The sequence below is a fragment of the Oncorhynchus keta genome, chromosome 23, assembly GCF_023373465.1.
Source record: "Oncorhynchus keta strain PuntledgeMale-10-30-2019 chromosome 23, Oket_V2, whole genome shotgun sequence".
Taxonomy (NCBI): domain Eukaryota; kingdom Metazoa; phylum Chordata; class Actinopteri; order Salmoniformes; family Salmonidae; genus Oncorhynchus; species Oncorhynchus keta.
In genome coordinates, this window is record NC_068443.1 from 23,592,665 (window position 1) to 23,604,909 (window position 12,245).

A 12,245-nucleotide genomic window follows, 5' to 3' on the forward strand; every position below is an offset into this window, starting at 1 on the left:
GGGGCAGCAAAACATATAAAATATGCCTTGGTGATGATAGGGGCAGCAAAACATATAAAATATGCCTTGGTGATGATAGGGGCAGCAAAACATATAAAATTTGCCTTGGTGATGATAGGGGCAGCAAAACATATATAATATGCCTTGGTGGTGATAGGGGCAGCAAAACATATAAAATATGCCTTGGTGATGATAGGGGCAGCAAAACATATAAAATATGCCTTGGTGATGATAGGGGCAGCAAAACATATATAATATGCCTTGGTGATGATAGGGGCAGCAAAACATATAAAATATGCCTTGGTGATGATAGGGGCAGCAAAACATATATAATATGCCTTGGTGGTGATAGGGGCAGCAAAACATATAAAATATGCCTTGGTGATGATAGGGGCAGCAAAACATATAAAATATGCCTTGGTGATGATAGGGGCAGTAAAACATATATAATATGCCTTGGTGGTGATAGGGGCAGCAAAACATATAAAATATGCCTTGGTGATGATAGGGGCAGCAAAACATATAAAATATGCCTTGGTGATGATAGGGGCAGCAAAACATATAAAATATGCCTTGGTGATGATAGGGGCAGCAAAACATATAAAATATGCCTTGGTGATGATAGGGGCAGCAAAACATATATAATATGCCTTGGTGATGATAGGGGCAGTAAAACATATAAAATATGCCTTGGTGATGATAGGGGCAGCAAAACATATAAAATATGCCTTGGTGATGATAGGGGCAGCAAAACATATAAAATATGTTGTATATTGAACACAAGTTATCTAGCTACGAGGGGTCAGTAACCACCTGTTTGCCAAAAAGCCATATCAGTGCGTCTTTTGAATTGCACACCGACATCCTTTCAAAACAATGTCAAGTGTTAGTGGGAATAGCAACAGTTCAGAGAAAGCAGCGTAGATATCATTCAGAAGACATTAGGTCACACAGGTACGATTAACAAAACGTAAAGTCCCTGGAATACTGTACTCACAGGTCCAATGTCAACACAGCTACACGGTCTACATACATATATCATCAATTCACTTGTGTTAATCAACAATGTGGCACCATGGAGCATGTTAAGTCAATTAAGCATCTGACAGTTCAACTCAAATGAGGGCCCACATGTGTACCTTACTCATGACTCCCACTCCCCACTCTTGGGTTTGTATGTTAACTAATGTATGCAGCTCAATGTAATAAAGACATGATATAAGTAATATAAATCATTCAACAAAGAAGGGAGGAGGCAGCCTTGACAGCATCTCAATGTCTGCCGGCAATGCCATCATCATTTAAGACAGGCGGAATTACATTTTGCCTTGTATATATCTTGTTATATGTGTTTGTTTGTTTTGGTCTCGTCTCCTAGCTAACATGCGTGACTATAAGGCATTGGTGATTCCTCTCTGCTCCGCTGTCTATTTCAACCCTGGAAGTGTGTGTGTGTGTGTGTGTGTGTGTGTGTGTGTGTGTGTGTGTGTGTGTGTGTGTGTGTGTGTGTGTGTGTGTGTGTGTGTGTGTGTGTGTGTGTGTGTGAGTGTGTGTGTGCATGCGCAGATCCTCCCACACTGTGGGGGAGGACATTCCACTGACTCACCCATCCTCCCTCAAAGCAGAATAAAACAACATGGATGAACTGGATAAAGAAAGTCAGTAGATGCTTTGGTTTTCTGCCTGCTCCTTGAGTGAGAGCTTGTGGAAAGTGGGCTGTGGGGGGCAGGGGAATAACCTCTGACCCCATCTGTTTCCTGAAGATAGGCCCTGATGACGCCTGTAAGTGCTCAGTGATGGTATGTTATCCTGACGAAAGGCAGATCTCTTTCCCCATCAAAAACAACAGAACGAGAGAGAGGGAGAGAGAGACTTACAGTATGTGTCAGCTGAAACATAACATGGTGAAGGGGAAGGTTGGATTCTGGAATGATGGAGGCTTTATGCTTTTCCCCCAGCCGTCCCATAAATAAATAAGTCAAATACATCTATGCAGTTTCCTCTTGTTTTTCCCGTTCCAATGCAGGTTTTGGCCTTTTGACTTGGGATTTTTTTCTGAAGGGGTGGGATTACGTGGTTTTATTCAAGTAAAGAAGTTCACAGCACTTAGAATTGGGCGGAGGGAAGAAGTGGTCCGTCAACTTTTGAACATCCTGGAAACTGGTGTTTATATCATACTGTGTGCTGTGTTACGCAACATTGGAATGTCAACGAATAGCCGATTGTGATAACGATAAAAGCGAGGGCACATTGGCAGTTGTTCTGATGTCCCCAGGTCATTCACTGCACCTGCTTGTCCTTGGGTGAGGTATTTATCCTCCCCCACGCTTCCCCCATCACTCTCTCTCTGACCTCGCCTTAACCCTTCACAGTGCCCCCTGGCACACCTTATCTATCCAGCACCGGCTGCCTTATGGCTCAGTTTAGCCAGCACTCACTCTGCTCAGCCAATATTCTATAATCTAATATCTAAAACAGATTAATGGTCAGAACAAACCGCGTTTCTCTTAAAGAGTTGCTCATTTTGCTGTTGAGACGAGAGTGTTGTTTTTGCATATTTATGTACAATGTGTGTCCATTTCTGTCTTTGTTTCAAATCTCCCATTTGACTTTTGTTTTCTTGTCTCTGTTGACGTAAGGTCATTTTAAAGCCTATTATTTCATAGAAGCTATTCAGGTAATTGCCAAAGAATAATAAACATGTCCTAATTTACCTCATGTGGGGCTTACATCTTGAAGCTCCCCATTGCCTTGTGTTGGGGTTTAAATGTCAGAGAGTTTGCATTGTGAGTCACGGTGGGCTAAGCCATTACATGGCCCCATACAAGGTTAATTGTGGTAAAAGCGCTTTCATTTTTCTTTCCTTACCTGTAATTATACTTTAAAAGCAGGTTGAAATGTACAATTTTAGATAACTCCTGAGATGAGGCATTGTTTCCTGTGAGAGGCAAGCATAATGCAGTAACAAGAGAAAAAATGTCAAAGTAACAAAGGAATGTAAACTCATACTTAGCTACCATGCAATTACCACAATGACTAATGCCACAGCAGCCAACCTTTACTATTTAACAGAGCTGAGACAAATGAGTTCCTAATGCAATCAGACAAAACACCTCTCTCTCCCTCTCCCTCTTGTTCCCCACTTTCTCTTACCTCTCTTACCTCTCTCTCCCTCTCTCTCCCCCCTCCGCTCTCTCTCTCTCTCTCTCTCTTCTCTCTCTATGTACCTGTATCTATGTACAGACGGTGTTGATCTCGATGATGACCCATCCTGTTCTTGGCCTGCATCATCTCCATCCAGTAAAGACCAGACTTCCCCTGGCCACTGCGAAGACTATGATTTTGGCGAGGATGAAGGGGGCCCCGGCCTACCGTACCCGTGCCAGTTCTGTGACAAGTCCTTTAGCCGTCTGAGCTTCCTCAAGCGCCACGAGCAGAGCCACGGTGACAAGCTCCCCTTCAGTTGCACCTTCTGCAGCCGCCTGTTCAAGCACAAGCGCAGCCGCGACCGGCATGTCAAGCTGCACACCGGCGACAAGAAATATCATTGTGGCGAATGCGACTCGGCCTTCTCACGCAGCGACCACCTGAAGATCCATATGAAGACCCACGCCTCCAACAAGCCCCACAAGTGCCCTGTGTGCCGCCGTGGCTTCCTCTCCTCCAGCTCCCTCCACGGACACATGCAGGTACACGAGCGGGGCAAAGACAGCAGCAGCAGGGGGTCAGGCAGTGGATTCTCCAAGGAGGAATGGAAGCTGAAGGAGACAAGGAAGTGCAGCCGCTGTGAGGAGGGCTTTGACGTCCCTGAGGAGTTGCAGAGGCACATCGCTGAGTGCCACCCTGAGTGCTCTCCATCAGAGGACGGGGGCCTGTGTGGTGCCCTGCAGTGCATCTACTGCCACGAGCCCTTCAGCGATGAGGGCATCCTGCTGACCCACATTGACCAGGCCCACAGCCATGACCGCAAAGGTCACTGCTGCGCCGTCTGCTCCGAGCACTTCCTTTCCGTGGAGGACCTCTATGCCCACATGGACATCCACCAACTCCCTGAGTCCAGTAACCACAGCAACAGCCCTTCCCTGCTCACTGTGGGCTACACCTCCGTCTCCAGCACCACCCCGGACTCCAACCTCTCCGTCGACAGCTCCACCATGGTGGAGGCCGCCCCACCTGTGCCCAAGACCCGGGGAAGGAGGAAGAGGGCTGCCCAGCACACCTCACATGACGTCGGGGGACGCTCCTCCAAGCTGCCCAAGATCTCCTACAGCTGCATCTACTGCAACAAGCAGGTGTTCAATAGCCTGGCCGTACTTCAGATACACCTGCGGACCATGCACCTTGACAAACCTGAGCAGGCACACACCTGTCAGTTCTGCCTGGAGTTGCTGCCCTCCCTGTTCAACCTGAGTGAGCACCTAAAACAGGTGCACAACGCCGAGGACCATGCCGCCCTGGTGGCCAGCCTGCCCGACGCCTTGCTCCAGTGTAACTTCTGCACTGAGGTGCTGAGCAACCTCAACGCTCTTCAAGAACACATCCGCTGCTCCCACAGCTTCCCCAGCCCTGTGGCCAAGGAGAGCAATGCCTTCTTCTGTCCCCAGTGCTTTATGGGGTTCCTGACCGAAGCCACGCTGGAGGAGCACGTCCGTCAGACCCACTGCGAGGCGGGCAGCCTGCGTTTCGACTCCCCCTTGGCGGTGACCCCCAAGGAGCCCGTCATGGAGGTGTACTCCTGCTCCTACTGCACCAACTCGCCAATCTTCAACAGCGTTCTGAAGCTGAACAAGCACATCAAAGAAAACCACAAGAACATTCCGCTGGCACTGAACTACATCAACAATGGAAAGAAGTCTCTGCGGACCCTCAGCCCTTCCTCACCCATATCGATTGATCAATCTTTCCTTCATGGTTCCTCCTCTCGTGGCAATCGTGGCATTAGCGAGTTCATCTGCAACCAGTGTGGGGCCAAGTACATCAGCCTGGACCTGTTCCAGACCCACCTGAAAACTCACCTGGACGGGATACAGCCCCAGCTCACCTGCCCCCAGTGCAGCAAGGACTTCCCCAACCAGGAGTCCCTGCTGAAGCATGTGACAGTCCACTTCACCATCACCTCTACCTACTACATCTGCGAGAGCTGCGACAAGCAGTTCACCTCAGTGGACGACCTGCAGAAACACCTGCTGGAAATGCACACGTTCGTGTTCTTCCGCTGCACCCTGTGCCAGGAAGTGTTTGACTCCAAGGTGTCCACTCAGCTCCATCTGGCCGTCAAGCACAGCAACGAGAAAAAGGTGTACCGCTGTACCTCATGTAACTGGGACTTCAGGCAGGAGGCCGACCTGCAGCTGCATGTCAAGCACAGCCACCTGGAGAACCAGGGCCGGGCCCACCGCTGCATCTTCTGCGGGGAGTCCTTCGGCACGGAGGTGGAGCTGCAGTGCCACATCACCACACACAGCAAGAAGTATAACTGCCGCTTTTGCAGCAAAGCCTTCCAAGCCATCGTACTTCTGGAGAAGCACCTGAGGGAGAAGCACTGTGTGTTTGAGGGAAAGGCCCAGAACTGTGGCGCCAATGGATCGACCACCGGAGGAGTGGACCACCACCCGGCGACCAAGGACGACGCAGAGCTACAGGGTCTGTTGACCAACAGCCATGGTGTAGGGGTGGCAGGATTAGGGGGCGTGTTGGAGTCCCCAAACAACCATGATGGGAGTGAGGAGGAGGTGGACACCGCTGACCCCTTGTTCGGGTGCGACATCTGCGGGGCATCGTACACAATGGACTCCCTCCTCACCAACCACCAACTCCGAGACCACAACATCCGCCCGGGTGAGAGCGCCATGGCGAAGAGGAAGTCAGACATGATCAAGGGCACCCACAAGTGTAACGTTTGCCAACGCACCTTCTTCTCAGAGGCAGGTCTGAGGGAACACATGCAAACCCACCTGGGACCCGTCAAGCACTACATGTGTCCCATCTGCGGAGAGCGTTTCCCCTCGCTGCTCACACTGACCGAGCACAAGGTCACCCACAGCAAGAGCCTAGACACAGGCAGCTGCCGAATCTGCAAGATGCCCCTGCAGAGCGAGGAGGACTTCATGGAGCACTGCCAGATGCACCCAGACCTGAGGAACTCCCTGACGGGCTTCCGCTGTGTGGTGTGCATGCAGACCGTCACCTCCACCCTGGAGCTCAAGATTCACGGCACCTTCCACATGCAGAAGACTGGCACAATGTCCACCAACCACCCCATCGGGCGCACCACCAATCTGGCTTCCCACAACCACCATCATCACCAACAACACCACCAAGTAAACCAGAAGCTCTTCAAGTGTGCCTCGTGCCTGAAGGAGTTCCGGTCCAAATCTGACCTGGTGAAGCTAGACATCAACGGGCTGCCGTACGGGCTGTGTGCTGCGTGTGTCAGTGCCGCTGGCTCAAAGAGCTCCAGCCCCAAGGTAATGAACGGAGGCAGGCAGCAGCAGGGAGGGGGAGGAGCCACAACCCCAGCCATGCCTGCAGCAGCATGGACCGCTCATATGGAGAGTCTCAGCCCCGGGGAGGGGAAAGGCAAGCTGGCCCATTCATCGTCATCGTCCTCCTCCTCTATCTCCTCAAGCGCCGCCAAGACTCGATGTACCAGCTGCAATGTGAAGTTTGAGTCAGAGGCGGAGCTGCAGAACCACGCCCAGACGGTGCACAGGGAGCAGGGAGGGGACTGCAACAGCGGGCAGCTCAGGACCCCACAGATCTCCCCCATGCCCAGGGCAAGCCCCTCACAGACTGAGGAGGTAAGGGACTTTAATACAATGTAAATAAACAAAAGGTGCCGGTTTCCCTGAGAGAGATTCAACCTAGTCCTACACTAAAAAGCTATTTTAATGGAGATTCTTTATTGACAATGCTTTTTATTCCTGGACTAGGCTTCATCTGTGTCAGGGAAACCGCCCCTGTATGATAACACATATCTTATAAAATTACCAAATTAGAAAAGTACCAGAGTTTTGTGGTTGTCCAGTGAGCTTGTTAATTAATCACAGAGTATACAAATTAGTTTCAGATTTGTAGCCAAAGAAGTGCTCAGAACTACTCAGAGTGCTCAGTAAGAATGTGACATTGACATAGTGTCCTTGTGTTGTCTTTTCCTCCTGGTCTCATGCTCAGAAGAAGACCTACCAGTGCATCAAGTGTCAGATGGTCTTCTACAGCGAATGGGACATCCAGGTCCACGTGGCCAATCACATGCTAGGTAGGAGAGGTGACTCATTTCATATTTCTCTCCATGTTTATGGTCACTTGTTTTGAGGTACTGTCTAATGTAGTCATACAAAGGAATATCTGTTGATATATTGTTAATTATTCAACATATCTCCCGAAGATATTCCATTTACACTCCATTTGGTTCATTTTGCAGATGCTCTTATCCAGAGCATATTGTTTCATATTTGGTTTTAAATCTTTCACACTCTCCCCAGATTGCAGTACTAAATACACCCTTTGTTGTAACAAAAATAATTACTGTAAGCATAACTATAGAATATAAAATCTTCTATTTTTATACCTTGTGAATTTGTGATGAAAGCCTCTGGGATGCACAAGCATGAACATTGTGTGAGCCTGCTTTTGATTGTCAGACATTCTTGTCTGTCAATGCTGAAATGCCTGATCCTGTATGAAATGTATGAAAACAACAATGTAGTACAATTTGATGCATGTAGACTAAGTTCATCGAACCAGAATCTAGATAAAACCCTTTATTCAAATGTTATTCAACACATTAATATTCTGAATGCTTAATTAAAACACAAAGAGCATACCCTCTCCTGTTCTATAATTCTCAAATGTCTTTACTTTTGGCTTTCATTTGTATGCAGGTAGAATCATTTGCAGAGAAAACACAATTCACTACCCAGGCTTCTTTCTTTCTTGCCTGCAGTAAGTAGGCGTCTGAATTCCAGTCTCACCTTCCTTTATTCATTCATTTATTCAACTCGTTTGGCGTCTCTTTCATTACACTGCATTATCTGTTGTCTTCAGTGGGAGAGAGACTCATTGATCTGGAACCTCTCTGTTTGGGACGCGCTCCTAGGCGCAGGTGAATTTAAACACGGTGGGCAATTCTATAAGGAACACACTGTTTGTGCATAAACAATCACAGGCATGTGATTTCTGATTTTGAGCTGTGTGTGAGCTGCTTGTGTGTGTGTGTGTGTGTGTGTGTGTGTGTGTGTGTGTGTGTGTGTGTGTGTGTGTGTGTGTGTGTGTGTGTGTGTGTGTGTGTGTGTGTGTGTGTGTGTGTGTGTGTGTGTGTGTGTGTGTGAGAAAGTGTGTAGCTATGTGTGTGGTTGGTTTGTATTCATCTGATCTGCTCTCTGTACACTTTACTGGGGGTGCCAAATACATCACCATGCTGGCGCTAGTCCTCTCAAAATACCTCCCCCTACTGGTTACTTTAAGTCTTTCAGCCACACAGACAGGCATGCTATTCCCCCATAATGTTATAGAATCCAAACAGTTTCAGAAAACCAAATCTGAAATGACTTTATTTGGAATAAATACAAATGTGCAATGGATCAAAATCGATTATTGATTGATCGAATGCATTTTGTTAAAGAAAGTATATACTTCAAATAGATTAAAGAGAAATAGATATAATCGATAAAAAGTCATTGTAATTTTTTTGTAATTATTTGTTATTTGCCTATAGTTATGTTATTACACAAACATTGTTCAGAGTTGACAACGGTTGGTTTTATATGCTGAGGCATTTCTCTTTCTGCTTTACCTCTCCGACAATGGGAGGGTTAAACCTGGAGCAGGCTGTAATTACCACAAACCCAATTTCTCCCTGAAAAAGGGACACTTTCTCACTTTAATGGCCATCTGCACTAGAGAGGGGAAACGGGGCTAGGGTCATCTCTGCTCAGCTCTCAGCGTTATTAGCCTAGGTAATGGAGCAGGAGCTGGATTCACAGGGGTGTTATTTTCAACCCATGCCCTGCTCCACTCCTACCCCCCTCCCCACTGGTTTTGCTTCACACTGATAACTATATATAGTGATGTGGCGTGACATAACGCTGTCGCTAAGTGTATGGAACAACAGAACCCGAGAAGTCCATCTCAGCTGTCTGTCTTTGTAATACAATCATCTCTGACCGTAAACCAAGTGCACTCTGTCTCCCCTTCCTCCCCGCTTTCCTAACCAAAGAGCTAGCTAGCTTGTGGCCTTGTTTGTACGTCTGCCAGCACATTTTGATGCATGGATATTATGCTCGCATGACGACAGAAAGCACAGCTCTCGTGCATTACTTCTCAACATTTAGCATGATCATTTGGAAGTGGAAGGGAGGGAGGGAAGGAGGGAGGTGGCTATGGGTGTGAATGAAGGAGGACAGAACACTGCATACCAGCCCTAGCCTGGTTGAACCAGACTCAACACTGTGTTCACAATGTTGCCTCTGTGTTCAGTCTGGTTTAACCAGGCTAGACCAGCTCTGGCCAAGCGCTGGAAACAGACCCAAGTGTCTTAAGATGGAGGCTGCAACCTGCTAGGGCCCAGATGGATCAGTACACATTTGCTGTACAGCTGGTCGCTCTGTTTGGGGACCTGGTGTGATACTCCTATAGAGAAAAAAATGATATTGCCACCATCCAAGGAGCAATTTAATAGCAGGCCAGAAGACAGCTGGCCACTCTTTGGTTTACAGTTTTTTTTGGCATGGTGCACTTACAGAATTGAGGGTGCCCGACAAACAGATTTATACTGCTTTCAGTTGTTGTGGTTGTCGACTATCAATTCCCTCATTTGTATCTTTCTTTGTGCAGGATGTTGATTAAGGCATTCTGAATTCTTCATCCTCCACACAGATACAACACATTTGTGTCAATCATCATCTGTTTGGGTTGAATGAGACAAGCACTCTAGATCAGGGATGGGTAACTGGCTGCCAGCGCGTGACCCCCCTTTTGTAGGCCCGCAGTTAAAAAAATGTTTTCTCTCTGCTGTCAAGGGGACGATAAAATGTGTTGCTCAGGCCCCCCAAAAGGCTAGAGCCAGTGTATGGATGTGGGTATGCAGACCTGCGAGACACCGCAGCCCTTCATGATGAGTTAAGATTTTTCTTGGGCCCCACCACCATCAAAATTGCCCATCCCTGCTCGAGATGGGTTGTTTGTTTGCTCAAGTTATTGTTTGTTTTGAACTGTTTGCCTTTGAAGCTCCTTCATATGTCAGTTAAGCCTGTTGGGTTTAAACCAACGGGACATAACCTCTCCACAGCCCTTCACTTTGACCTCACCGGGAACTCATGGGGGGGGGGGTGACTTTTGACCCATTTATCCTACTGTCTCAAATATCCCTTTCAGTGACCAATGACACCTTTTAAAAGCATGGGCAGTGAGCGTGGTGCTTAAAAGGTGAAGAAGGGTCTCACATTTTCACAATTTTGGTGTCCATTCTGATCCTATATTTTTATACTATTCCAGTCCAAGCTACTCCAGCCAAGGTGGCAAGGCTCAGAAGGACAATCATAAACAAACAAACCCTAGGCAGCAGGGTAGGACATTCCAGAAAGTGGTTTTGGGGTCACCTCTACCGTTTTTTGGGCTGGTGACAGGACAACGCTGAGCCTGCAGCCAATTCAGGGAGGAGCCTTCTCCCTCTCACAGAGCGGAGCCAGTGGCCTGGTCAGCTTGGGGGGCACAGGAGGGGTAGGGTACGAGGTTCGGGGCGGAGAGGGAAAGGCACATTTGGTGTACAGCTGGCCGCTCTGTGTGAAGCAGGTCACTGTGGGCCGTTACAGAGCTGGAGAGAGGAGGGTGAGGAGCATGAGGCCTCTAGCCCTCCTCCAGATTCAACCTCTGTCTCTGTTATCTCTCCCTCCCTGACTCTCTGACACCGTTTTTCATACTAACCACCAATCTGGCAACTCTAACTGTGTTTGGCTTTTAGTGATGTAGTAAAGCAGGACGAATAGCTGTTTTCAGAGGCTAAAAGGCTTGTTGTTTAGTTTTTTATATGATCCACCAATCTGGCAACCCTTACTGTGTTTGGGTTTTAGTGATGATAGAGTAAATAGAGAAGTATAGCTGTAGTTGAGGCTAAAAGGCTTGTTTCATTGCCTTCTAAAGGGCTTCAAATGATCCCTTTCCTCCTGGTTGTGGGTCCCTGGAGCAGTTTGGACAATGGTGTGTTGATTAGGCTGTCTCTGTCATTCTCTTTACTAGTGGCAACACACTCACTCACTACTCCATTAAAGGACATTTCTTTTCATGTTGCGTAAAAGAAATAGGATGGTTTTGAGTGTTTTCTTGTTATTACCACCAGACAGTATAACAATAACCTGTGCTCTGCAATGAATTAATCTCATTCATAAAGCACATACACATGTAATCTGTTAACTAACATAGTGGAACAGGCTTCTCATTTCAATCCTAGGGGGTTGGATCAGACTCTAAAACCCAATAGTCAACACAACATACCACAGCAACAGGAACTCGATCAATGTTATGAAATAAATAAGAGAACAGACCAGCCTCACTCTGACCAGCCCAGATCAGCCAGTGGAAACAAAAGGAAGCCATGCGTACTGTAGACTGAGTGCGATTTCTAGCCTGATTTGTATTAATTGGTGATTAATAATAACTCCTCTCGATTCGTTAGCGCAGTCACCTCCCGCACAGTCGAGTGTGCTGCTGCTAATATGCAATTACGCTCACCTTCCTTCCCGTTACATTATACCTCTCTGCCTGACTAATGTGGAGTCCATGAGGAGAATAGAGAAACAGAGATGGGCTGCAAAGAAAAATACTATCTATAGTTTTGACACATTCAATTGCACAGTTTTTACCTGACTGGATTATAGCTTCTTCCTTAAAAATAAAAGTTAAAGTTCTCCTTTAACTCAGAGACTGTCTCTATTAAAAGCTTTTACAGCATTGCGGTGAATGTACTCTTCTTGGAAAGGTATTTCTGTTATGATGGTCTGTTGCTAGGCCAGACAAGCTCAGTCTGATATGGTCCTTATATAGAGATTTTTTTTATATTTCCCCAAACCTCACAGACTAGGCCAACATGTGAGAAAATATGTGATGCTCCCACAGTTCATACGGTGTGTTGGTACAAGGTTTGAGTGAACAATGTCTGGACTCTGTTGTGATTGGTAGGCTGATGTCATGATGTCATTTATTTTGCCAAATCCTTTTGAGGAGATACTGTTGTAGTACTCTACCTAATG

General features: G+C 47.2%; 1 protein-coding gene across 9 annotated transcripts in view; it reads left to right on the forward strand.

The window, feature by feature from the left end:
• The window catches only part of LOC118402020 (zinc finger protein 521-like), a 172,175-nt gene that overhangs the window by 73,591 nt on the left and 86,339 nt on the right, over positions 1 to 12,245 (forward strand). For 4 of the 9 annotated variants that reach the window (XM_035799833.2, XM_035799834.2, XM_035799825.2 and 1 more), the window contains 2 exons: positions 3,244 to 6,800; positions 7,174 to 7,267. In XM_035799833.2, the coding sequence (XP_035655726.1) occupies positions 3,244 to 6,800; positions 7,174 to 7,267 (3,651 nt within the window). The remainder of the gene's footprint in view (positions 1 to 3,243; positions 6,801 to 7,173; positions 7,268 to 12,245) is intronic. The other 5 variants (XM_035799830.2, XM_035799827.2, XM_035799832.2 and 2 more) reach the window with 3 other exon arrangements.